The sequence below is a fragment of the Rhea pennata genome, chromosome 1, assembly GCF_028389875.1.
Source record: "Rhea pennata isolate bPtePen1 chromosome 1, bPtePen1.pri, whole genome shotgun sequence".
Taxonomy (NCBI): Eukaryota; Metazoa; Chordata; class Aves; order Rheiformes; family Rheidae; genus Rhea; species Rhea pennata.
Window position 1 is genome coordinate 154,738,890 of NC_084663.1, and position 27,764 is coordinate 154,766,653.

At 39.4% G+C, this 27,764-nt stretch overlaps 1 protein-coding gene across 1 annotated transcript in view; it reads right to left on the reverse strand.

The window, feature by feature from the left end:
* Positions 1–24,761: 24,761 nt before the first annotated feature.
* The window catches only part of MYO16 (myosin XVI), a 278,529-nt gene continuing 275,526 nt past the window's right edge, over positions 24,762–27,764 (reverse strand). Inside the window, exon 34 of the mRNA XM_062575533.1 lies at positions 24,762–25,027. Coding sequence (XP_062431517.1) covers positions 24,794–25,027 — 234 coding nt within the window. The 3' untranslated portion in view covers positions 24,762–24,793. The remainder of the gene's footprint in view (positions 25,028–27,764) is intronic.

Consider the following 27,764-nt stretch of genomic DNA (forward strand, 5'->3'; position numbering starts at 1 on the left):
AATTATTTCATGAAATATTTTGCCAAAATGTCAAAATGTTTAGTAACTTTGTAGCCAGAGTTATCAGAGGAAACTCATATCTGAACGTAATAGTCTTTGTGTCTTCAGGTATTTTGATATAGCCAGAATAACACCGAGGGTCGGGGGAGAACCTTTTCATCGTATCCTTTCCATAAATTTCTACCATTTATAAGACAAGATACTGTACCCTTGGGGCTACCTAGTTGAATGAATGGAGGCTGTCTTGGATGGGATACATAGACTACTGTAGGAAGCTTCAAAATAAATTGCTCAGCTAGTGGAACTAATCTAAGAGTATAGATAGCTTTTCTGCTGGTATGAGATCATATTCATCGAGTCAGTGGCTTAGCGCTGATGCTGGCACATGACATCTCCTGCTCCAGAGTTCCCAGTGCTCCAGGCTCCCAGACACTTCCCCTGGGTGAGATGTCACACCACATAAGCATAAGGCCCCATACCAGGTGTCATATGGCTAGGACTGTGGACTCAATGCACTACATAGCCTCATAGAACAGCTTAAGCAGGGCTAATTATCTCAGATATTACACTTACACATAGCCTTGCTGCTTCCAAATCAAGCATTTGCATGAAGTTGTATCTGAGATAACCAGCCCCACTGGGATGGAGCTGGCCCCATCTGCGACACAGCAGATGCACAGTCAGGATAAACTTCTCACGGACAGCAGAGGAAAGATCACTTCTGCAGGTGTTTTTGCGAGGCCAGACAAGCTTCACAAGCTGAATTCAATCATATACTCACAGTCAATGGATTCAGGGAGATGTAAAAAGTGAGAAATGTTGGTTCAAATCATCTCAAGCAGAGGAGGGAATGGAGAACATGTTTCCTATGATGTTGTGGTCTCTTGGCCCTATTATATAAGACAAAAAGTGGACAACTATTTTTTATAGTTTAAATAGAAAAGCAGTCTGATCCACATATCCTGTATGAACAGAGGTACTGAAGCTTGCTGAGCCAGAATTTTAAGATTTCCTCCTACCCACGACAATTCTTTATCTCTCATTTGGCAGCTGCACATGGAGAAAGCTGGATCATCGTTGTGAAGGGTGTATATCATTTCAGACACTGTACTCATGCTTAGGTGTCTAGTTTAGTGACCTGGATGCCACTTGAATGTTCCTCTGTATTTGACATTTCGTCTTTCTGACTTCCTTTTACTTCTTCTATCAGGTTTCAGTTTTAATTTAGTGGAAGAGAAAAATTTAAAACACTATAGCTAATGCAGTGCTTCATAACTATAGCCTGCAGTTGAAAGTCACTTTTCACCTCTACTAGGAGAAACTGAGCCTTTTCCATTGTTCTGTTGGGATTCAGGTTTACCTGATGATGGACAAGCACAGCCTGGAATGGAGTCCCCTGAGCTTCACCATACAGTCAGCACCATACAAATTTCACCACAAAAAGACTCTGATTAGACAATTTCAGATATTGGATAACTGTGGGTTGTTGTATATAGAGAAAAAAACTCTACCTTCTTAAGTTATGAACCTTTGAAACCAGGAAAACTGGAATATTAAAGCATTAAGACTTCTCATGTCTTAATGATTGCATTCTGCTTAACATGTGCATTCTGCTTAACTTTTAGCAGAATTGTTTTCAGCTTGCCCTAGTTTGCTTTTCTGTTTTTCTTTTACTTTCCATTCCCCCTCCCGCCTTTTCTTGTAGACTAAAATAGCTAGAATAGCTCATACATTGTTTTGGAACTTGTAGTACTTCTGCTATGCTGTAGCTAGACTTTAAAAATGAAGCTTCATTGGTCCAGGCCTTTGTGGAGCTAGAAAATAAGGACCTATGCAGTTCAGCATACAAAAGAGATCCAGGCTCAGTCTCATAAAGAAAAACATCTAAACATTTATGTGATTACTAGGAACAGCATATTCTCCTGCACCCATGTGCTCCTGGATGCATTCCAAGATATTAATAGCAATAGTGGCAGGGCTGTACATTATATTGTTATTTCCTCCTTGGAGAGAACAGAATGTTAGACTGTGAGAATATGACATGGAAACTATGTGAGTTGGCTGCCCTGTTCTATTTTATTTACTCCTTCTTAGATCTTTCTGACTTTTGGGCTTTTGCAATCACTTTAAAAGGGATTCACTTTTTACCCAGGAAGAGGAACACTGGAATTTCCACTCTGGATCAGATTATAGACTAAAATCTATATAGTGTTCAGGCTTCTGTCTCTATCTGTCAGAAAAAAAAAACAGTCTGCAGTAGCCAATAATACATCATACAAAGGCTAAATCTTAAATTTCCTCTCCTCTTGAGTTAATATGGTGATCAAAACATGCCAATAAATATAAATATTGATAAGCTTCATATTTGTCATCTTGTTTGGACAGCAATAGATATTATACATTCAGATAAATGTCCATTTTATAGTTTCTCTTGCTAGACTAATCAATGACACTGGGTCTTCCTCAAGTTAGATCTAGGATTCAGCTAAGAGCAGGTCAAATACTACAAAGAGACAGACTGAGAAAGTAGGCAGAAAATAGTCGTTCATTTTTTTCTTCCTATTAGAATGCGGGGTGGTTGCTTTCCGGAAATTTGCTGTTCTACTGTTAAACGGGAGACCAAGTGTCTCTTAAACTGTCTTAGTCTGGACTGAGTCAAGTTACATTTTCCAAGTCTGGGTTTTTAAATTGATGGTTTCCCCAGCACTCTAATGAGGAGCAAACTAGTGGAGCTGTAAAAGCGGCAGCTGCCTCTTTTCTACACCTTCTTCTCTCTCCCACTTTTCCTTGCACTGCCCAAGCTCTTGTGCCAAAACAACTATTAATGTCACAGCATGGTAAATCAGATCAGGTAATTGTTCCATTTGGAAAGTGACTTTGTTTTAAAAACTTGAGCCTGTTTTGCACTGCCATTCACAATTCACTCATACCAGGTCACACTGAAGACTCAAGGTAGAAGGCAGCACAGGCTGGAGGTGAAAGAGGAGAGGAAGATGGGCAGAGCTGGCTCCATCTGCAGTGGTGCTGCCTGACATTTTCTTAAAATATTTTTGAAATTATGGGCTAAGACACTGTCAAGCTTACATTTCTTAACAGAGTATTTCATGGAGAAGTAAGATTTCACCATATAATGGCGCTAGATTCTGAAGGTTTGAAAAAATATCCTTGTTTCTCAAGACAGTGAAGTTTGTCATATGTATGCTCTCTGTGAACAAAACCAGTGTGTGCTTAGAGACCGTAGTGAAGCTAAACATAGCAAAACTACTTCAAACTACAGGCAATGGGAAGGATTATAGAATACTGACAATTTGTAAATGTATGGTAATAGTTGATAAATTTGTATTTCTACCCTAGATTTGAGGATTGTTTCTCTTGTTCTCCATATAAAAGAATCTGGACTAAAAAAAATGCCAATCAAGATAATGATGCCTGTAAAATGTTGAAATAATACTGCATTTCAAGGGATCTGGATTCAGCAATCTATACAGTACCTTTCAGTTTTCTGTGCAATGTTATCTTTGTTCCTTGTCTATTAGTTACAACACAGCCTGTAATTAAACACTTTGAAGGGAGACTTTTCTGTCTGGCCTGCCACGAATTAGGAATAGGGTGAGGGGAGAGGCTGGATGCAAACTTTTGTAGTGTTTCGATCCTTCCTTCCACAAATTGCAGACAGCCACTCGTATTCTCTGAGGACTGTATCGGCTGACCCTCATGAGATGATAGACAATAATAAGATAAGATTTCTCACACCATTTTACAGAAGCTGTATCCCATTGAGGATTTTGCTGTAGATTCATTCAGATTATGTACTCCATCTAGCAGAAAGACTAAGGCTCCAAACCTGATGCAGTGGTGTTTGCGTAGGTTATTAGAGGTGGCCCTTAGCATAACTTAGCCCTACGACCCCAGCTGAATTTTATTTCCGAGAGAATAAGATGGTTTGCTCCAGGATAATGAACAGTATATATTCAGTGTGGGTGATCAGGGCTCGTGACATAAGTTTGAGTTGCTTCATAGTATAGACATGGTCTGCCTACAGGATCTTCTATGTTTTGGTGGCTTTTTAATATAGGAGCCATAAAGTTTTACTGTTTGAAAACTATTTTTTTCCCAAATTTACGAAAGTGCTATTTAGATGTATGCAAAAGTTCCCAATTTTTCTTGCTGTATCAGTCTATGTGAAGAGCTAAGCATGTAATTTGTGTGGTGATCTGTGAAATTTCCATACAGATCTTCAGAGGTACTTGTCCATCTGCAGTGGCTGTACATACAGGTGCTTATTTAAGAGTAGTGGTTCACCTCCTATCCTTTTTGCTTCCAGCCTTCCTTCATCATTCTGCATTTAAGAGCCTAGTGCCAATTGCCCAACCTGATCTCGTTGGATCTGAATCTAAAATCCGTTTACACTTTCCTTTAGAAATAAGCCATGTTCATTTTCTGTGCCTAGTAGAAGGTATTACAAATACCAAACTTCTGTTTTCTGAAAGCAATCACTTGAGACTTTTATTATTACTTCATTTGCTCTCAATGCGAAATTACTCTTAGAGTTCTACCTGTGATTTATTTGATAAAACAGCACATCTACTCCTTGTAAGATTGTTCCATTCTAAATAAATTATTTTTCTGCTTGAATTAGAGTTGGATGCAGCTATGCAATTCTACCTGAATTCTCTGACAAAGTTTGCATTTGGGATCCTGCTTCAGATTTCTTTGCAGAGATAGGTCAGAGACATAAAAACTGAGTTTTACATTGCTGCTGAAATGATGTGGATGCCCAGAACCACAGTTTTGAAAATAGCAACTTACGTGCAGGTTTAACACCATATTAGGTTTGCCTCAGAGTGTCAGGGGCTACAGAGCTGACGTGCAGGCCCTTGTCAGTGCAGCGCAAAGCATTGCAGAGCAGAGCAGGGCGGGAGGGACCTCCCGGGCTCTGAAGCATTCCAAAACCTGCCGACAAAGGTGCCCATCGAGGAGATTAACCTCTAAAGGCCATACTTTCCTGATAGATATGAAAGGAACTTCATTTCATCATAAAACAAGTATTCAGGTTTCAAGAAGATTTGTGAAATGCTGATGTAAGCATTGTGGCATAAGACTCCTTACTTTTCTTTTTTGTTGTTTTCTTCCAGTTTGGTGAACATAACAGTGAAAACAGGAAAGCATTTACACATGACAATAAAACTACTTAATGTTATATATGGATTTTTCTGCCATTTAGAAAAAGTGAACAACATTTCCTTGGTATGTTTTTGAAGGGTTTTTGTTGTTTTATTTTTTCTTTCAAGTGAAGTGCTAAAGTCCAAATACATCAATAAAGCATTTTAATTAAAATAGCTAATCTGAATAGCTCTGTGATGAAGATTTTGCCATGGTACCTTCCAGCAAATAAATAAAGATACAGTGGCTCACACTTGCACAATGAGCTCATCAGGAAGTTACTTGTGGAACAGCAGCTGCAGCTAGTGTTAATCTAGAGAATTGATAAGGAAATAGGATGGACTAACGCACTTTCCTGGAGTGCTTATCTGTCATTTTGGCTTATATAAATTATTCTAATAATGTGCAGACCCTAGTAGCTAGAAGCTGTCACTAGGGTATCAGAGGAATCAGGGTTTGCATAACAACAGGAGGGGGTATCCTTGTTATGTTTCCTCCTCTTCTCTTGTTCCCAGCCTTCCCTGCATCTGGAATGTAAATTCTAAACCACTAAACAAGGCAGCAAGCTAATCCGCACAAGGCAGCCAGCAGGTGGGCAGCAAGTGGTGAGGACAGCAGGAGGGCACCAATACACTCTATGTCCTGACATTCAATATAGCTGTTAGGAGATTTCAGAGCATGCACAATCTGTACGGAAGACCATGGCTCAGATGTTCAGCTGCATGAAGAGCAAGCATGAAATCCGGTGCTTGAGCATCACTCACTCAAGTTTCCTGAAGATAATCTGGCCTGGGGTACTTAAAAAAGACACTTCTTAGTCAAGAGAGACCTCAGTTACATCGAATTCTTCTGCATATAAACTGAGTGTTCATGAAAGGATCTTGGATGACAGCATTGACGGCTGATGCGATCTTCATCTGTACAATTCATGGGTTATGGTGAACTTCACCACATAGCCCTGTTTGATTACAGAATGTCCTTTGAAGAGAAAGTGAGTAAGTCAAATCCACTGACCATTCTGACAGCCTCTAGGAGAAAATAGGTTTATAAAATCAGATAAAACTTGTTTGTTTGTTTGTTTGTTTGTTTTTAGTAAAAAGAATTCAAGGGCAGCTGAATGGGAAGAAGCCAAAAAAGCATATGGAAGAGAAAATAATATCCCAAAAGCCTAAGAATCACTAGAAAACCAGCAGTCAAACAAGAATAACAACAAAAAAAATCAATATGAAAAAATGCATATACTGAACCTAATCATATTTGCATTGATTATAGAGAGGAAAACAAAACAAATTTCTACTCATCTTTCTACTATTTGATTTAGAGAATAGTGTCCTTGTTTAAAACATTCCCATATTCCATTTCCATGATATTTAGTTTTCTCCTCTGAGAATGTGCCATACAGTCTGTTTGTCATTTGTGAGAGAATAAAATAAAAATAAGCAGAGAAGTCACTAAAATCAATCTGAGTTTTGAGAACTAAAAAATGCCCTGTACAAAAACAAAGAACTGAATGAATAATTAGGAACAATGAATATAAAAATCACACAGAGTGAAGAAAAACATCAAAAACAGCATCTTGCAATATGAAATTGTTTCTGTGAACAAGTGAAAATCAGTCTTCCAGAGTGTTCAAAACTTATCTACTTAAATGACCCCTCTGTTCCTTGAGAAAGCAGAAAGGCTTTCCAGTTCTTACTTGGTATTCTTCTGCCCTCTTTGCTACTATATGCCTGTGTACATATCTGTGCTTCACTCTGTCTCTTCTGCAGGCTTATTTTCTGTCTCATTCCGTCCTTTAATTTTTCATACATGGGTGTTTTGTTCATATACAAATCAAGAGTATGAACACTAGGGGCATATTTTCAATGACATTTATGTAAGCAGACTCCTGAAGGCTTTCTGCAGGCAGATGAGAAACAGGAGCCATCGAATCAAATGGCCTAGCATGATCTGTGACTCCCACTCCCCATGTAAGAAATGAGGAAAACAGGGAGGGAGAAGAAAGAGTGCAGAGCCTGGCCAATGCAATTTGGCCAAGGGTGCTTTTAGAGATACCTGTTTCAGGTTTGGCCACATGTTAAAGCAGGGCTAAGGAAGGACAAAAATTGATAGATACTTGTTCCTTCTTCTCAGCGGTGTGTGGTAGAAACAGTGGAGTATAAATTCAAACCACATCTAAGAGCCTATCTAATATCTCAGTTAAAATTCTTCAGCCTAGGCACTAACAAGTAGTGCACAAAGGTATTCAGGTATCTAACACTCACTTCAGTACCTACTATTCCCAGTTAATCCTATTGTTCTGACTGCTGTAGCCCATTTTACATCGAGGTCCGTATGCAAATCTGGATCAGGCAAGTGGATGAGAAACAGAAAATAAGCTAATATTTAGGTGTTTAAGGGCTTGTGGCTCTAAATTTCATAAGGAAGATAGTTAAAAACAACTATTTTTAATGTTTTAATGTTTTATTGACTTGAAGTTTCATTGGCTTTCCAGTTGAAGTGAGGATGATTTCGGAATTATAGTTAAAAAATCAAAAATAATGGATAAATTTGGAATTTATCATGGTACTTTTGGGGAGAGAGGGCCCCCAAAATGCTGCTTTTGTTTGTTTCAGATAATTGAGAAGTATCTATTCACAGAATATGTTTACTGACTTGGACTGAGATTAATCCCTCCTCACATCTAATATCTAAAAATGCAGTGTCTGATAAGTGCAAATTTGATAAGACCAGAAAATGTTCGATGTCTAAGGCAGATGTCTAAGGAGGTGAAATAAATTGTTTTTAAAATGTTCTTGCTTTTCAGCCAATGCAACAAATTTGAAAGAACTCATCTCACTTCTAGGCAGTTAAAGTTCAGTGAAAGGAATCACAGCTTGAGATCTAGAGTCAGAAAGGTATCTAAGCATCTGCTAATTTCCGTGAGAGTGTATTGAGAGATCTAGCTTTAGAATGCTATGTTCATACACTCTGCAGTTCAGGGCACTGTGGTGAAACATGAAGATCTGCAAGAACTTCCCAAAAGAGACATCTATGAAATTGTCTTTCTCTTTGGTTTCTTTGTTTTATTGTTGATGTTGTTGCTGTTTGGTTGATTGGTTTGATTTGGTTTGATTTGGGGTGTTTTTTTACCTTCTAACTCCAGTAAGGTGTCAACATGATAACATACTATATACAATGCACCATAAAGGGGAAAGTAAGCAACAAATTTCTGTAGCTACAGGGAGAAAGACAGAACGAACACATTATTTTCAATACAAAATAATTAGGCTGGGCTAATTTGGGCTAAAAAATAGTCCAAATTGTTAGAGGGGTGGAACAATGAAAGAGAAAACCAGAGTGCTTGTACAGTTTTCTTTACTGGAAATGCATAACAGCAGGTCAACTCACCTGTTAGTGACGATCTACAGGTAATAGACTCAGTCATCCTGCAAGAAAGGAGGATTGAGCTTGCTGACTTTTAGCCTAACACTTTACAATATTATGAAATGTCTAATCCTTTGCATTAGTGCTGGTCTGAGAAAATCTCTAAGCTCTACAAGGCATGTATGCCATGGTCCAGCCGTGTTTTAAATTCCCCAGCGTTACTGATTGATAGAGAATAAAGATTGTCTCACTTGGGTTTGCCAAGACTTGAGCAAGGCTGAGCAAGAACTGAAATGTTACTCAAAGTATTTGGAAAACTTTAAATTGAAATACTGGAATAGAATTTAGCAAAAAATTGAGCAGCTGAGCAGAATCACAGCTTTGAACTTTGGTGTCTGTGTGTTCTGTGTAAATCCCAATTTTGGTAAGTCTCTTTGGCTCTGCCTATGATGTGGGATGTGGAAGACCCTGCCAGCTTCTGCATCCCTGAAACTGGATCTGTGCACATACCATCTGCCTTTGCTCACCATGCTGTGGTCTTTAGCCAACAAAAATTCAGGCATAAAAGGAAGAAGATAATCACAGCAAGTTTCAGCAATTCCCCTACATGAGTGGGAGGTGGGAGTCAGGACTAGGTGAAGAGGGGTTACCACTGAGGACAATCAGCACAGCATAAGTGATCGCTCAGGCCATTCAAGGAGAGGCAGTATGTTCATTTAGTATGATACTGTATTTCCTGCACAAACCAGTGGCAGATGCCAAAGAAAGGTTTTCTGCCTCTCAATATAGACGTGGCCTCTATAATCTGATCCAGACAGCTGCCCCGAATCAAGTAAGCAAGCTTCTGAGAAGTCAGTTTTTTAATCAAATGTCATTAATTGGAAAGATGTTATGGATAAGTAAATGTTAAGCTTTGCTGCCAATAAATTAATATACCTCCTGAATGATCATCAGTTATTGTCAGAAATGTGTGCTGATCTGGAAGCTCTTTGGTGACTGGCCAAGCTGGAAGCAGGTGTATCCATTTGAATCCATTGTGACCTTTGGTTCATGTCATACGCTCATGTCTTGTCACATTACCTCTTCATACACAAAAGCTAAATATCAGACTGTGTAGGGTTAACCTAAGAGGGCTCATCAGTACGACTGTTTTCAGATTAGGTATCATGTAACAAGTGCATGGTAAATGCATTAGATCATGGGTTATTTTAATTGATAGCTGTAGAGTAAGAAAATGAAGGCAATACTCACACAAATAACAGATATTGTAGTTTATTCATAATTTATTTTGAAATAGAGGCTTATTTACTGAGCATTATTTCATAAATCATTTTGGTCAGTATTAACAAACCATATGAACAATTCTTTTCAATTGTTAGTACCTAGCCTTTTGGAAATCTGCTGATGAAGGGTCTCTGAATTATCACTATGTTTGAGATGAAAAAGTGTAGTACTTGAGGACAACTGCCTTATAAAATTCTTTGCCTTCTGTGTAGCTGTGGGATTGCCCTACTTACCGTGCTTGTAGCTTTCTATCAACCTCTGAGTCAAAGCCTAGTAATTTAATCAAGCATGTGTCTGTTTATAAAGCTTATGTCACCTGAGTAGGAAACTGAAGCAATCCCTTGTGACTTAGTGGATCAGTTGCACATAGCCAAGAATGACTGACCATGGAACTTGGTTGCCACAGGACATAATTTGTTTAGACAAATGGCTAGCAAACAACTGTGAGCAATGCACAGGATTGGAGAAATTATCATCGGTCCACAGAAAGCTCACAGACTGGAAAAGAAGGCAGGCAAAAGATACATTCACTATGTAAACTGGTTAAGTCATCTTTCCAGGCATACTCTGTCCATATCATGCTATCCTTTGACAAGAAATATATAAAATCAAAACAGTTAAAATTTAACATTCTAAGGACAAGTAACTTCCACATAGTTTCAAAATGACACTTGGCGGTCCTTGGGGAAAGTAGATATCATGCTTTCTCGGTGGGCGGAAAATGCTGCTTTCAGAAGATCTTTGCTTCTCAGAAGGTAGAAGCTGGATAGATCTGGAAATAAGAGGTTTTCAAAGCAAATGCTTCTAGTTGTTCCTCTAAATATGGTATGGGCTTTTCTTTCTTTCTTTTTTTCCCCTGTTTGGTGAGCACAGGAAGATGCAATTCCAGTGAGCGTGGTTGTGTCAGGCTACAAGAGAGAAACGTCTTACCCCACTTCCCTTCTCCTCCTCCTGTGCCATACTGGGTATGTAGGTTGGGAGGGGAAGGATATTGCAGAGCTGAGGCCTTTATGCCAAGTCACATGCTGGGACATTCCCAGTTCCTTTCCCTACCTCTAACACACTAACCCCTTGTCCACTATCTCATGCACATGATGGGGAGCTAGAGGCTCGTGAGACAGTGGAGAACGTTACACTTTTTGCATGCTGCTCATCTGCTTTGAAAGTCTGGGTGCGATTTAGCATTTGGCAGTCAGGAGAAGTAGTAAAATAGTGGGAGAGGGGACTTAATCTATTGTGATTAAGGACTTAATAGGGCTTTTGAGGTAAAGGTCAGCTTCTTTCAAGAGTGGATTCCTCCACTCACTCACTCCTTTTGCTTTCCTGTCACCATCTTCAGCTGAAACATCTGAAACTTACTAACTAAATCATTAACTGAGTTAAGCATTTTAATAGGCTAAGTAATTACTGCCCATGGTCATAGTAAATGATACGGAGGGAGATTTTTGGATGAAGATATGTTTTCCCACCCCCATATAGAAAATGACCTTCAATGTAGACCGTATTTTTGCTCACTCTGCTGCCCTGAGTGCATCACTTCTGTTTATATATATAAAAATAATGTTAATGATACAGTTGTAACCACATGGCTGCATTTAAATGAATCTCATTCCAGACTTTCCCTGAAGGGTGTAATCATACAGTTTTTTTTTTTCAGAACTACTCCTAGTTGTAATGCTGGGATTGACTAGTATGGTTGGTGGTTCTTTTGAGCATCTATATGCCAGTCCAAGTGTATACACACAGATATGACACAGCATTGAAAAATAAAAGCTTAACAAATACGACTACAAAGTACATCGCTTTAACAGCAATGATCAATGTTAAAGATTTACCTTTCTGCAGAATAGATGAATACAATTCTGAGCTAGCACTTCAGTGTAGGGTAGAAAACATATTTTCTGTTAGTTTTTTCCATTATACAATTGAAGGTAAATACATTTTTTCAATGTGTAATCATAGATGTTTCAAAATAATAACTAATTCAAAAAGAAGTTTTTGCTTGATACCCTTAAATTAAAGGCCTGCTTCAAAATCTGACACTTGGTACATTGGTGTGTCAGGGTATATTGATCTAGAGATGATACCTAAGTTCCGATGGAGTAGTTCTGGATTTATACCAATGCCAATGAGCACTAATTTCACCTTCTAAACATGTAATTGTTCTTAGTGCAAAATATCTATTAATCCCTCACAGCAGTCACTGACTGTGGAATTTTAACAATAACAGCCATCATGATTGAGTATTTTCAGTGCTTACTAACAGATGGTCATTGTGTTACAAAACAGCCTCCAGTAAATAACGACCAAATCCGCATGAGAGATAGAAAATGATTCTCCATTGTACAATACTTTTTTGCTGCACATAATGAAGTAGGAATGTGTCTTCTACTCCATTTTATACTGATGTTAAAAGGCTAAAACTTCCATTTGAATGGAAATTGATAAGAGAATGAAAGTGGAAAGGTTCCACGTTAGTTTTATTTGCTTGCTCGCCTGCTTGTTTGCTTCTAACAAACCATCATGACTTTGTGGTTAATCTTTGTCTACCACTATTTCATGGTATACAGTTCCCTGAGTTCTCTAATGAAACTGCTCTTCAAAGATCACAAGTAAACTAAAGGCATAAATATAGTTTAATAGTTACAAACGATAGGGCTAAAATTCTCTTAATGTGTTGAGTATGAAAGTGCATGGTGGTCTGCATCACTGGGGCAGAGATTTCATTCCAACTCAACCGTGACATATCCTAACAGTTTATTGCATTGACATTCACAGAGAGCTGTGAATTTGCTAATGTTTACCGCTATAGAAATTCATAGAATCATAGAACCAGAGAATCATTAAGGTTGGAAGGGACATCTGGAGATCATCTAGTCCAACCTCCCTGCTCAGAAGGGCCACCTAGAGCATGTTAGACAGAGTTGCATCCAGGCAGGCCTTGAAGATCTCCAGAGAAGGAGACTCCACAACCTCTCTGGGCAACCTGTGCCAGTGCTCTGTCACTCTCACAGGGAAGAAATTCCCCCTCACGCTCAGGCGGAACTTCCTGTGCTTCAATTTCTGCCCATTGCCTCTAGTCCTGTCACACGGGACAACTGAAATCAGTTTGTCCCCGTCCCCTTCACACCCTCCCTTCAGGTGCTTGTACACATTGATAAGATCCCCCCTCAGTCTTCTCTTCCCCAAGCTGAAGAGGCCCAGCTCTCGCAGCTGTTCCTCACAGGGCAGGTGCCCTCTGATCATCTTTGTAGCCCTGCGCTGGACTCTCTGCAGTAGCTCCATGTCTCTCTTGTCCTGAGGAGCCCAGAACTGGACACAGGACTCGAGATGAGGCCTCCCCAGGGCTGAGGAGAGGGGCAGGATCACCTCCCTCCACCTGCTGGCAACACTCTTCCTAATGCAGCACAGGATCCTGTTGGCTTTCTTGGCCACAAGGGCACATTGCTGGCTCATGGTCAACTTGTCATCCACCAGCACGCCCAGGTCTTTCTCTGCAGAGCTGCTTTACAGCAGGTCAGCCCCCACCTTGTACTGGTGCATGCAGTTATTCCTCCCTAGGTGCAGGACTCTGCACTTGCCCTTGTCGAACCTCAGGAGATTGCTCTCTTCCCAGCTCTCCAGCCTGTCCAGGTCTCTGAATGGCAGCACAGCCCTCAGGTGTATCAGCCACTCCTCCCAGCTTGGTATCATCAGCAAATTTGCTGAGGAGGCACTCTGTCCCCTCATCCAGGTCATTGATGAAGAAGTTGAACAGGATGGGACCCAGTACTGAGCCCTGGGGGATGCCACTAGCCACAGACCTCCAACTGGACTCCACACCACTGATGACGACCCTCTGAGCTCTGCCTTTCAGCCAGTTCTCAATCCACCTCACAGTCCACTCATCTAACCCACACTTCCTGAGCTTCTCTAGGAGGATGTTACGGCAGAGAGTGTCAAAAGCCTTGCTAAAGTCAAGGTACACAACGTCCGCTGCTCTGCCTTCATCTACCCAGCCAGACATTCCATCATTGAAGGCTATCAGATTGGTTAAGCAGGATTTCCCCTTGGTGAATCCCTGCTGGCTACTCCTGATCACCCTCTTTTCCTCCTTGGGTCTGTAATGTTGAGAAAGAATCTAAAGCACCAAACATGTTCAACAGATGCTTCAAAAATGTTATTATTAAAGGCCTTATTGTTACAGCAGGAATAGTGCAGTGGAAGTAGAAGAAGTGCTTCTACCTGACTAGGAGGTTGGAGCAGAATGAGTAAAATGTATTGTCTTGTACCAAATTATTGCTAAATAAAAGGAAAGGAGTGCTCTTCACAGGCACAGAGGCAGTTAAGCCTACCTCACTGAACGCATGTGATGCTTACTTTCTGAAGAATGAAGCATTGATCAGTAACTGTCTTCATTCTGACTGCAGAAAGTGTCAATGATTCAACTGAGTTGAAGTGAAACAATATGAAGTACAAATGAAAAATGAATTCACATAGCTATTTTTTGATGCTTTGACTGTTCAAGAGAACAAAAAGTAGCTTTTTCTTTTTTTTTGCCATTAAAAAGAGCAGATATATCTAAATGCATGGAATGAACAGATCTGTCAAGTCAGAATGTGTCTGTCAGCTCTCAGAACCAAATTATACTTCATCAGTAATTTTCAGCCCCATTTTTCACAATCTACAGCAAAAAGACTCATGGCTCCCATTGGATCTTTATCCATTTTGAACTTGATTTCTCTACATTTCACATTTGCATCTCACTGCATTTCATCATACATTTGATGACTTAAAAACTGGATTATTTCAATGGGTCTTACTTTTTTAATCAGAAGAAAAACAAACTTCTAAAAACACATACATTTTGTCTACAGAAGTTTTCAGGGCACACTTTGCACAAAGTTCACTGATACTGAGGTCAATAATCAGACTGAACTCAGAAACTACCGTGTGTCTGAGTGACCCATTCCAATTGCGAATACTCTTGGGTCATAACTTCTGGGTTTACTATCCCTTCTGTATGTTTACATATGTTTAAATTAAGAGTTGTGCTGAATCAGGTTCTGTGATCAGAAGCAAGAACAGTTCTTTTATTAGGAGCCATAATGAGTTCTCAGAGCTAGTCACTTGACCCTGACAAGCTGTGGGAAATATTTTCTGTCGTGGTTCCCATTTCTTTTTGATAGTAAAGTAGCCTCTTCAAGACAGACTAATTTCAGTGAAGGTGAGAGACATTCCCTTATCTATTAAATAACTATTTATAATTCAGAAGAACATTTCTGAAAGCAGCAGCATGCTTTTTGTCTTCTATATATGGGGATGACATTCAATTCTTAAGCTAAGTGAGCACTTTTGCAACAGCTTGTTGGCAGTTTGGAATCCTGTGGGGAATAAGTGCACGGCTTCATCACCTGCTGGAGACTGATCACAGCTCACCCTTTGCTAGTTATCCCACAGACCTTAAAAGTTGAATGAACACAGAGGTTTACCCTATCACCTTTTAAAGGTTGTGCCTTCCCCTCAAGATTGCAACACAGCAAAATAGACCTTGTAATAGCAGTAAAAAGATGTCTCTAATTTAGATTTCTGGCAATTTCAAGACCCTTTCATTGTTGTAACATAATTTAAACATGTCACTGTTTCTAAGTGAAATATATTAAAACAAATTCTTCTCCCTCTAAGCCAAGCAGCTTTGAAAGGTAAAGACAAAAATCATTCATTTCCTCATTTTCATTGTCACAGTCTTGACAAACTACTTCCTTGTCCAGTTGTACTTTAAGTATGTTCACCAGTTGTACACAAATGGAGCTAAATCTTACTTGATCGCCTCATAATGCTTCCATCCACTTTTTATTTGCTTGCATGAAAAACAGAAGGGGACATGGGAAATACTATTTCTCCAAATAACTGGCTGCAGAGCTGTGACACATGTACACATTGTACAGGGAGCAGGGTAGGGTGGGGGAAGAACATTTTTAACACCTTCTCAGAAGTCATATAAAGGAATAATGTTTGCATTATTGCAAAGGTTGACTTGAGAATCCTACAGTTCCTACAAGGGATTTGTAGGCACAAAGGAGCACATGCTAACTATATACACACACATATAGAGTATATATATGTGTCTGTGTACCACATTTATGACAATACTGAAGGCAATATTTTCAAAATTTTACCTCCATGCAGATGACCCAAACTGCCTAATCCAAAGGGCCCATGGACTCCAGCTTGCTGTTTGTGCTTTGAGACTGCTGCACTCCTAGGAAAGCTGATCAGGGCAAACATTTCATGACAATCAAATCTGTGGTCTCTGGACTAGGTAACTATGGCATCTTTCCATCATCTCCTTTCACTTCCTTTGGACCCTTTACTGCAAAACTCATGCATTGCCTGAGAGCATCTTGCCTCTGCCCATGCTATGGCTGTATCCTGCCCAGCCCTCCGCCAACCTTCACCTCATGTTCCACCCAAATTGTTCATATTTCCAGGCCCCTCTCCTAGCTTTCATACCAAGTACTTGTGTCCCTGCTCACATTGACTCAGCATGCTTCATCAGTTCACTCAGTAGCTTAGATATGGTCTTACTAACTTGAGATTTTCCCTCACTTTCTGGAAGAGCTACAGGGCTTGGAGTCTTCTTTTCTTCTGGGACTATGGGTGTGCATCTTCTCAGTAGAGGGAAGGAAAGAGCATCTCTTATTTTCCTTACTGCAAAGCCAAAATCTGAGTTATTCCCCCAACACTGCCCCCAATATTTCACTAAGTGCAGACTAAGTATCAGTGGGGTCCTACGTACACCAACCCCTTGGCATTTTCCTTTCATGATTCTGACATACATTTAGACTGTGGTTTTCTGTAAGTCTGATCCCATTTTCTGCATCTTGTTTTGCAAGTTGTTCTGCATCAAGTTCTGCATCTTAGGCAGAAACCTACCTCCTCTCCTCTCACACAACAGTACAGGCCTCCAGGCTGACTGGATAGGAAGCAGCTTTGTAGAAAGGACATGAAGGTCGTGAGAGATGACAGGTTTAACTTGAGTCAGTAGCATGCCTTTGTAACAGTGAAAGTGAACCTCATACTGGGCTATACTAGGAAGAGTGCTAGCAGGCTGAGGGAACAGATCCTTCCCCTCTATCTGACATATGTAAGGCCTCCTCTGGAGTATTGTGCCCAGTTTCACCCTTCCAGTACAAGAAATACTGGAGTAAGTCCATACTGGAGTAAGTCCAGCAGAGAGTCACTGAGAGAATTTGTGCTGGAGCACATGACATATGAGGAGAGGCTCTGGCAACTGGGTTTGTTCAGACTTAAGAAAAGGAAAGCTTAGTGGAGACCTTATTGCTGCCCACAACCACCTCATGGCTGAATTTAGAGGAGATGTTACCGCTCACAGTGGTGCATGGTCATGGGACAAGAGGCAAAAGACACAGATTACAATAAGGAAAATTCCAGCTAGATAGCAGAAAAAGAATTTCACAGTGGGGTAGTCAAACTTGGGAACAAGCTGCCCGGAGATGACATGAAATCTCAGCTCCTGGGGATATTCAGAATTCAACTGGATAAGATACTGAACAATCTGTTCTAATTTGGCCCTGATTTGAGAGGGGGTACAGTGGATCAGATGATCTCCAGATGTTCCTTCCCAACTATATTCCTGTATGAAAATATTAAATGGCCCATATTTCCTTAGTTTGTTTAAAGAATGTCATAGACTACAGTATCAAAAGCCTGTTGTGGTTAGGTTCAGCTCAGTTGGTTAGAGCGTGGTGCTATAATGCCAAGGTCACGGGCCCAATCCGCATATGGGCCTCTTGCTTGGGGGTTGGACTAGATGCTCTGCAGAGGTCCTTTCCAATCTTGCTAGTTCCATGATTCTACAATGAATTTTAAGAGAGAATATAGATACTGCTTTGTGTATGTATATACACATATATATGTATCTTTCAAGTCACTTACCTTGTTAAAGAAAAAATGATAGATACATGTGCTTCTGAGAACCCCATTTCAGCTTTTTTAAAAAAATCTAGACAGTTATATAATCACTTCTAGCATCAGAATGAGAAACAAAATAAAGTTGGCTAGGTATAATTTTATGCGTCTTTTTTTTCCTTCCTTTTTCTAATGTTTGCTCATCTTTATCTGTTTTAATCTTCTCTATCTTCTACAGGTTCTAGATGAGAATTGCTACCTGGGAATATATGCACCATCTTGAGAAGCTCTGTGTTCCTCTCCAGGATTTGTTTGTCCCTGCCTGGGCTTTTACTTCTACCTGGGAGTATCTGCAAGAACACTAACCTTGATTCATGCTTGTACTATCACTTTCAAATTAGATGCCAGCATCACTTCTCCTAAATTCAGGGTCACACTAAGTGAAAGGCATGGCAGTTTGGCAAGCTTCACAAATTTTCTGTTAAGTCTCAGAAACTCTCGAACTTCCTGGGAAGATGGAGTCTCTGTTCCTTTCATCTTCTTCTGTGTGCTGTGGATACACCCATTTCATTGCACAGGGATTTCAGGCTGCTGCTGTCTACTCCTTTTCTCTCTGAACTATAGTTTTTCTTGTTTCACGTACATAAGTGCTCTAACACTACACTTCAGAGCTCATAGCAGTTTCTTAGTCCACCATCTCTTCAAAGTGTTCTGCCAACCCTAGTGTCTGCTTTTGGAAGTGTCAAACTCTATGTTTCCTACCCTGCAAGCAAGTCTCATAGCAAGAAAGTTGGAAAAGGAAACCCAGCACAGTCATTATGGAAACTCAGCACAAAATTCTACACTCCTTTTCAGGAACAAGGCAGCTAAAAGGAAGGTTTCATGTTAATTTCCTCATGGGACCCAAATTCTCACAAGGATCTGTCTTTTTCCAGGGCCAGAATCCTACCCAGGGATTAAATAAAAGACTAGATCTGTGGAATTCATGTGATTTATTGCACTTATAGTCTTGGCTGGTCCTTTTGAAATCCAATATTGTATTTTATGGCTTCAAACTACTGCTCAGAACAATGAGGAAGGAAGGTCGTAATGTTTGAAGATTTCCATTTCTGGAACTGGGTCCTTAAATTTGGCTGTAGAAACACCAAAGTACCTCAGACTTATCTGTCCATACCTGACAAATCTCCTATCCTAGGCCTGTCAAAATTAATCACCAGACATTTTTTGCCTATCTAATTTGTTAGGCTCAGACTATATTACCAGGATCTGCACTATACACAGCTAGAACAAGTAGTTTCAGTCCAAAAGATCCATGCGGATACATCTTCCTGAAGGATGAAAAACTAGCTTCCCTGCATTTCAGAAGATTATTTTTGACCACTAAGTCACAGCTCATGTTGTAAGGCAGAGGAGCTACATGTACCTTCAGCTGAAGCTATTTTGTTTTGCATGGATGTTCATTGCCAAAACAAAATAGCTTCCTAACCTAGTACGTTGTTCACATTTGGCTAGTGACAGAGTTGCGTTCTGATTCCCATTTTCAGAAATATTTAAATAATTTGCACTACAGAACTACCTGGAGCACATTTTTCCCCCTTCCATGGGAGTGCTTTTTTTTTTTTTTTTTTTTCCACTGATGAAAGGCTCAGTCCTTTTCTTTGTGTAGTCTAATGAATTACAGGAGATGGGCGAGTTCATGTCCACATAGACAGGGAAGATCTAGAGCCCAGACTGGAACAGGAGGGGCACCACTAACAGTTGTCACATGAACATTGCTAGATTGGCAATATATCTGTGCTTGTCACATTTCCCCTGTTCACACTTGCAAGGACCTCAGCAGTCCTCTTGCAGCTTGAAAAAATATTGATTAGCATAGACTTTTCAGAGAAGAGTAGATTTATGAAAAATGTTGTCTGGGAAGGATTGCAATTGTATAAATTCAGAGTGCATCCAGCGAATAATTTCAGCTGGAAAAGGTAAAAAGCATTTTGAAAATACTGACGTATTTTATTTTAGTCTGTTTAAATGTATAATTTTCTGTAAAAGTTTGTTTGAAAATTAACATAAGATCATAGGAAAGAGACCTATGAGAGCTCCCCCCCCCTTTTTTTTTACTCTCTCCAAGTCAATAGCAAAACAAGCTACTTCAGGTTGAATTAAATGCTTCTAGCTAACTCAAGATTCTTTTTTTGTTTACTATAATAAATCAAAAATCCTCAGAAATCCTTTTCTGACTAGATTTTTGCCTTAGCCACTTCACAGCAAAATCCATGATTCAGTCAGATCTAACATTCATTCATGTGGTCAGGGAAAGTGTCAAGTCACAGGTGGAAAGACAGTCAGCCTTTGTTAATGATCTAATTCTCACAACCACGGTATACACCAGCACAGGGATTTATTTACTTCTTCCAAAAAAGGAAAATCCTGAGTACACATAGAAACAGCAAAGCTGGAAGAAAAGCATTTCCTTATATGCCCTTGTGTTTTGTTCTGATAGTGTGAAATAGTTATGCAGAGGTGACATTTTCTTTTAAAAAACTGCATATATAGAGTACAAAGCCATGAAATGTTTAATACTCTTCTGGAAAACTGACTTGTACAGAGTTTAATTACATAAATTCATTATTTAACAAGAGAATGGTAAAACTTATTTTAGGCTTCTCAGAGCATTTCAAATATTAGCAGGCTTTATAAAGATAATAAGGTGATTACTAGGGTTCTCAGTACTGTATAGAGCAGAATTGAAAACTACAATGAATATGGCTATTACTATCACTTTAGAACTATGCTACAATCTATTATGCTTTCTTAGCAAGTTAATGAAATTCTTTGTCCCCCACACAAAGGACTTGCAATGTAATAAAGTTATTAATGAACATAAGTCAACCTTTTAGAAGGAATAAAAAGGATCACTGGCAAAAAAAAAAGGGGGGAAATTTAATTCACTTATTCAACAATCATACTATTGTTTTGTAAACAATACAAAGTTTTAAAAGGCTTATCACTTCATGCTGTACACAGATGTTTTGTAAAATACTGGTGCAAGTATTTCTTCAAACATTTAAATCCAATTTTAAAAAGTAGAAGCAAGGTTTGCTTTTAATCTGCAATAGGATTGTAACTACAGCAACTAAAAACCACCAAGTGCTATTTCAGGAGTAACGAGGCAGATTTGCAGGCTTTAAAAATTTCTCATGCCAGCAGCTGTTGTTTTCTTTTAATATGGTTTTAGAATTCCCTTGGATTTAAGACCAATGAGTTCTTAAACATATCAGATTCTTACTGTCTTACACTGGAGATGTTGATTTGTTAGAAGTTTTGTTTGTTTCACATATGAAAAATTAAGCAATAAGGCACAATGTGGAGGTGTGATTATCTGATGATAATCCCAGCTTCCTGAAATTGCTTTATTGCAAATATATGTTAGATTGTTCATTGGATATTAAGGACATTAGCATGTTCATAGAGTTTAATCTTTCCCTTTAGAATATTGAATTCATTCACCTTTTTTTTCGTCCAAGCTATTTTTGAATGTACAAGAGAGAACTTCATATACTCAAGAAGTACTATAATTGGCTGGTGCATACACCTCTGGGGAGATTAATTTACAAGAACTGTACAGTTCTGCTAAAACTACTTCTCAACATTTCAAAATATCGATAGTATATTTTCCCGGCCCTGTAAACACATTTTGATACACAATATAAACCTTAATGGTAGTTTTAAGACCCCTCTGGGGGTATGGTTATTTAAGCAATAAGACACAGTAGGGTGTGAATTATGGTACAATAATTCCCTACCAACTGCACTGTTAGGCGCGAGGCCAAAGGCCAAGGGACCAATGAATGCACTAGGTGGGAATTATGACATTATAAGTCACACTCTGGAGTGTCTTGCTGCAATTAGAGAAACGCATGCTTTTAACACAAATACTTTTCCTATGGTATGGTGTTTTAATTGAATATCCTGAAAAATCTTCCAAGCTAAGAGTTGGCCATTGTACATCCTGGAACAAGTAACAAAATTTTAAAAAAGATCCTATATCCTCTGCTATTTACTTTGTAGCACTGTACTGTAGTTACATGCTCCAATGAAGAGCCCCATAAAATATAAGTCTTATCCAGGTTTGCGGAAAACAGGACAAAGGCTTTCTGCAAGGGGAGGAGTAATGTGCTTTGCCCTTTGTCTGGAGAATCAGACTCCCTACATCAGGTTCCTATCGGCTTCTTCTGCGTAACTGTATTGATGAAACTGCTAGAAGAGGTTTCTTCTAGCTTTTTTTTTCATACATGGCTTAAGCAGCTGCACTGGGATACAATACAGACTTTGAAAGAGCACCGAAAAGGTTCCTTAAATCCCATTTCAGCCCTTGCAGCTGAGACTGATCACAGTTCTAAGACAACTTTTAATAAGGATTGCAAAGAGTATAATGTTCATGATCCCTTTTTAAACTCCATTTGACAAATGTAGTCTCTGCCCTCTGGGTATTCCCACATTACAGACGCAGTAATGGCTATAGTGCAGTCCAGAGATGCATAAGCTTACCTTACAAATAGCTAGCTTGGTGACTGGTAACAGGCTAATTGCAGCAGCAGGGATCTCAACATGATCTAAACTGGCTTCTCAGACAGCTTTTACAGCTTGCCCTAAACCTCCACGCTGCTGTGAATTGATGGCTACCAGTCACTCAGCCAGCTAGTAGGCATTGGAGGGCGCAATATGGATGGCGCTTATGAGACGGCTATTTGCCAGGTCTGTTTGAGGAGCGATAAGCCCGAAGGCACGTCTGCATGGCTCAGTGCAGTGAGGTGTTAGGGATGGCAGAGCTAGCTGGGCAGGAGTCGTTATGGCTATGTACAGTGCTGCTGTGCCACGCAGAGATAGCAACTTGCATCCTGGAAGCAACGTAGCAGCAAGGGCAGGTTAATTAGCTCCCTTGCATCCAGTTCTGGAGCCAGTTCATTTCACTCTCATGCAGTGATCTCTGCATGTCCCTGGTTAGTCAAGCTGCAAGACAGACACCTCAGTCCTGCCAGTCTAAGCCTAGTTCTGACATAATTGTTTTGGAGGTGGGAGCTGATTTCTACATACTCACACAGTTGCCTTTTGCCCCTGCTTGGAAAGTAATGGTCTATGACCACATACATCAGATGAGGGTAAGGTTTAGAGTCCAGAATCCCTGCTTCTCCATGAAATAACAGGTAATCTTACATGGAGGACTGCTGGGGAGGCAATACTGTTAACAAGGTAAAATTCCATGCTGAGTGGTATTTGTCCTAAGAATCAGCAATCAACACACAACTAAAAAGAGAGTTAACCTGGTGCCTCCCCTTGCTTGTCCACTTATAGTGGCTATTTTAATTTCCAGCAAGAGAAGGCACCAAGTTCTGGCCACAGCTTATTGATGATCTTCAGGGTCTCAGGGGGACAATTTGAGCTTTTCTGTTTCCCCCGTAAAAACAAACATACACACACAAACAAGCAAGCAAGCAAGCATAGCACAGCATTACTCAGCCTGCTTGAAGCTTCTGTCAAATATGATAGAAAAATCTACATCTCTGTGCAGTTTTTTTCCCCACTCAACAACTTACAAGCAAGGATGAGCTCATTTTTTTAATGTCACTTACATTTTAAAACATCATTTTTATATCCACTTGCAAAATTACAGGCACTTTTCCCTGGATCCCAATAGGAATGGGGCAAACAGCCAAGAAGACCGCCTCACATTGGATGTAGATGCTCCAAGAACTTAAAATAAGCGCCCCCGACAAAATACCTTTGTGTATATATAAATTACACGTTTCATCGGCAAAGTAGTATTTCAAAGACTGCTGAGCAGTAGCTAACATGTTTCCAGCAGCATGCTTTTCATATATTAACATTGCTGCTCAGAACTCATATCCTCCAACTAGAATGCTCCAACTTCTGAAACCATTTCATTACATGAAATTTGATGTATAAATGCATCACTGTACTACTATAAGGACATAATCCTTTGATATACCCATCTCCGTAAAGCCTCCTGGCTTTTAACAATAAATCACAGCCCTATTTTCATACCTCATTACCATTATGTATTTTTCCAATGACACCTGACCTTATGCATAATCAGGTATGAATTTCAAACTGTACTTATAACCTAAATGAGTGCCTCATTATTTTACATAACCCAGAATGAAGATCAGAGATGTAACTAAAGAATTCACAGTTCACTCATTTGGAAACACAGGCTTATTGTAAGAAAGTCATGCTCTCTAATTCATGACTGCAAACAACATTAAACAACACCTGCAAATGGAAGCTTTGCAAGAATTTCTCAGTTTGATTTTAAAAAGGACATTGCCAGTTCTGGAAAAACAACACAGAGTTGAAACTGGTATGCTGTTAAGGATAAACTATGAAAGAAAAATGTGAGTACAGTATTTATTATCTGTATTTTGAAGAAAGAATAACAGCACCAATTGCATAAAGTTATAAAACACCAGTAATAAACATGTAAATAATCATTGGGTTTGCAACTCCAATAAAACACAGACATCTACAAAGAAATATATATATGTATACATGTAATATAATAAAACCATTCATTGAGGAACAAGAAACATCATATTTTTGTACTATATAAAACAGCTGTACAGTGTGCACACAGACTTTCCTGATCTCTCTGAAATGCCTGTCAGTTAGCTCTGCCCAATCTCATTTGCTTAACATAGAGTTTCCTCATTGTCCGTGGGAGAGCTTTAAATGACGGTCTTGTACTTTTAAGCTAAGTACTTATAGTGCAGTTTGTCTCCATATATATATATAAATATATATACATACATACACACACATATATACTCACAGATGCAACATATATGTGTGTACATATATATATATGAAAAGAACAAACATACACATATACACGCACACACAACAGATCTACATAGCTCCTGCCTCCTGTGCTCTTGAATGAGTGCTTGTAAAAAATCCCTGCACACTTTGTGGAGGGAAGGAAACTTGCTGATTGTGCAGATGGAAATCATCACATGGTTTCATTCTCAGCAGTCTGCAGACACACGCATCTAAATCATATAGTGGTATCCCATAGGCCTGAAGAGAGTCTGTTGCAGGAGGTATCTTCTACCTTCTTCAGCAGCGTTGGCTTTTTACAAGGGGGTGGAGGTGGGGCTGTGATCCTTTGCTCGGTGTTGTGCAAGATTTGCTGCCAGTCTTCTCTTTCTTCACACAGCTTTCTCCTCCAATCTAGAAGCTCCTGCAGAGCCACACTCTCATTCTCTGAAAGTCTAAGCTGATGAATAACCTGTTAGTGAGAAGCAAATGAAAGATAAAAATGGATGAAGCTAATTCTCTTGGCAGTGTAAAACTGCAGTGCCCATGCTTAAGGATACTCAGCACAGTATCCTCTGCCTCCTCCCTCACTGATGTAAACCTATGGTGAGGGCACAATCAGGTCCCTGCTTTCTTATCTCTGCAAAGAGCTCAGTGACATATATAATACTGTGATACATATAGTATATGAACAATAGTGATTTTCAACAAAATAACCTTGCCTTGAACTTACTAGAGGTATTTTATACTGCCAAGCCCTCTGTTGGAGGGAACCACTTTTTGCTCTACATACTACATCTTATTATTTGCAGAGAGCACTGCGGAGGATTATGAGCTTATCCACACGTTCTAGTAGGATCATGAACAGAAATCCTGAGACTGCTACCGTGTGGCCTGGCTTAGCCACTCTAGATGGTGAGTGGTTGGTGACTACTCCCATTCTAATATTTACAATTAAAGAAAAAAATAAATGCCTGTGGGTAAACAGTCAAGTTTTACACCTTTGCTTAGGTGCTATCATTTGTACTACAGCTGACAGAAAAGAGCTCAAACAACTTAATAATTTGAAGCGATCTTCTCCTGCAAGAGGATTTAAAACTTGGTGCTTAACTCTCCCTTACCAAGTGAACAACTATTTTCTTCCCATTTATCATTGTTTACACTGGAAAGAAAATTAAGGTATTAGAATTGTGTTCCATCATTCTCATGTCTGAAAGTCACAGACCTCAAGTTGTATGAAGCAGCTGCCAAAACCAAATGAATGGAAAAAACACCTTTACATCAGCCAAGAGCGCAGGAACACAGTCCTTTGAAACACACAAAACGATCACCTACACTGATGCATAGTCCATATTTCTAACAACCTATAATGCTTCTATACTCACAGACTATGCTTTTTCGCAGAGCAAAGAGCAGCTGCAGAAGTAGTAAGAGTTTGCCTATAACCCAAACAACCATAGCCAAGAAACTATACCCTGTTTTGCTACTTAGCATTAGTAATGCTGCTATGTGTCACAGATATATATTATCCTTAGAATTAGGGCCTGGCACTTCTCTTCCTCCAGAGGACACATTATCCACTAAAAATGTAGTTTCAGTCATTTTTATACTGAAAATAGTAAAGCTTCTTCCATGCCTAATGGAACTATTTATAAGCTCATGGTGAAGTAGCCAAACAGTTTTGAACTGGATTCATAAACCTTCTAGAAGAAACTGTTCCCTTCCATTTAACTTTTCTGATCCAAAGATTATTTGATATGCGGCAATTTGGAGCCCTTGTGTCAGTCATTCCACTAACCTAGGAAGTCAGTCTGACTATCCTTCAAGACCTAATTGTCCTCTATGCAGCTGAGCAGTATCTAGAGCAAGTGCTGAAAGCCACTTGCTTCTGGATACTCTGTAGCAGGAGTAGGGACTGTGAACCAGACTCATCCTAACAACTAATGGCCCACAGCCCCTTCACTTGCTGTCTTCTTTATCAAGGGCCCCAGATCGACTAAAATGCACATGCTTCACACCACGTGATGGGCACACATCCAGTCATGTGGGAAGTATGGCTATTCATGTCAAGGTTGCATCTACATTCTTCGGCATAATGAAGGATGGCTGCACTTTAATCACCACGACAAAGGCTTTGACGTGCACTGCCTTTAAATGCTTCCGTGAGAGCCCATGTATGCGGTCAGTTCCAGCTGCAAGGCCGGTTGGGTGATGTGAAGGACATTTTCATCACCGATGGGCAGTGAGCTTCTAGGGTAGAAGACTGTGATATTGTCTGTGGCTCCTGCTATTCCTTGTAGGAACTAGGGGGTACAGAAACCTGTGTACACAGGTTTTTATTATGCTGTTTCATATGTCATGTGTAAGTCTGACCTTGAACATATGGTGTCAGAGAAGAAAGCAGCTCTTACATGCTGATGCCTGAAGGTCTATGGTTAATTGGCTTAATTTCTGGCTGGTTGATATTATTATTTCCAAGATAACTGTTTTAACTTGTAAAATATCTTAATAGAAGGTATTATAATTTCAACTACAGTTTTAAATGCATTTTTAAGAAAAAAGAAAAGAGGAAGACATTTAAAATACTTTGCTACATCATATTTCGGTCTCATAATACCTAATTAGATAGCACTACGAAATCAAAAAAACATTTTATTTTTTTTTAAACAAATGCACTATGCATCCCAGTGACTCAAAGGGCAATGAAATATCCCGTGGATGGTTATTAGTTACTTCTTGTGTACCAAAACATATCAGTTTTTTTTTTTTTTTTTTTCAGCATGGGTGGGGATTAGAAGACAAAGGAAACTTTTGTAATTGGAAGCAATTTATCAAGAAAGAGATACCAGGTAATATTACCCTATAGAACAGGTATATAGTTTGGGAGGGTCTGTAGGTTATTGTGGTTGATTTCTAAAGATTTGTGTGGGTTAGATTATAGGCACAACCCTGTTTAGAAGACAGGTAGATTAGAATCTAGTCTCCTCAATTTAGACTCCTTATTTGCACCCAAATTTTAGGCAGTTCACGAACCTGTATTAGGTTCGCTTCTAGAAGAAGTGCTAGTACATATGAAAAGCTATGTTAGACTGCAAGAGTTAGTTAGCAAAAGTTTTATATGTGGGAGTTTCAGAGATTAATAAACAACGATGTGCCTAAATACTGGGAGAGAAGAAAACACACATTTTTAAACTCTGTAGATGCTATTG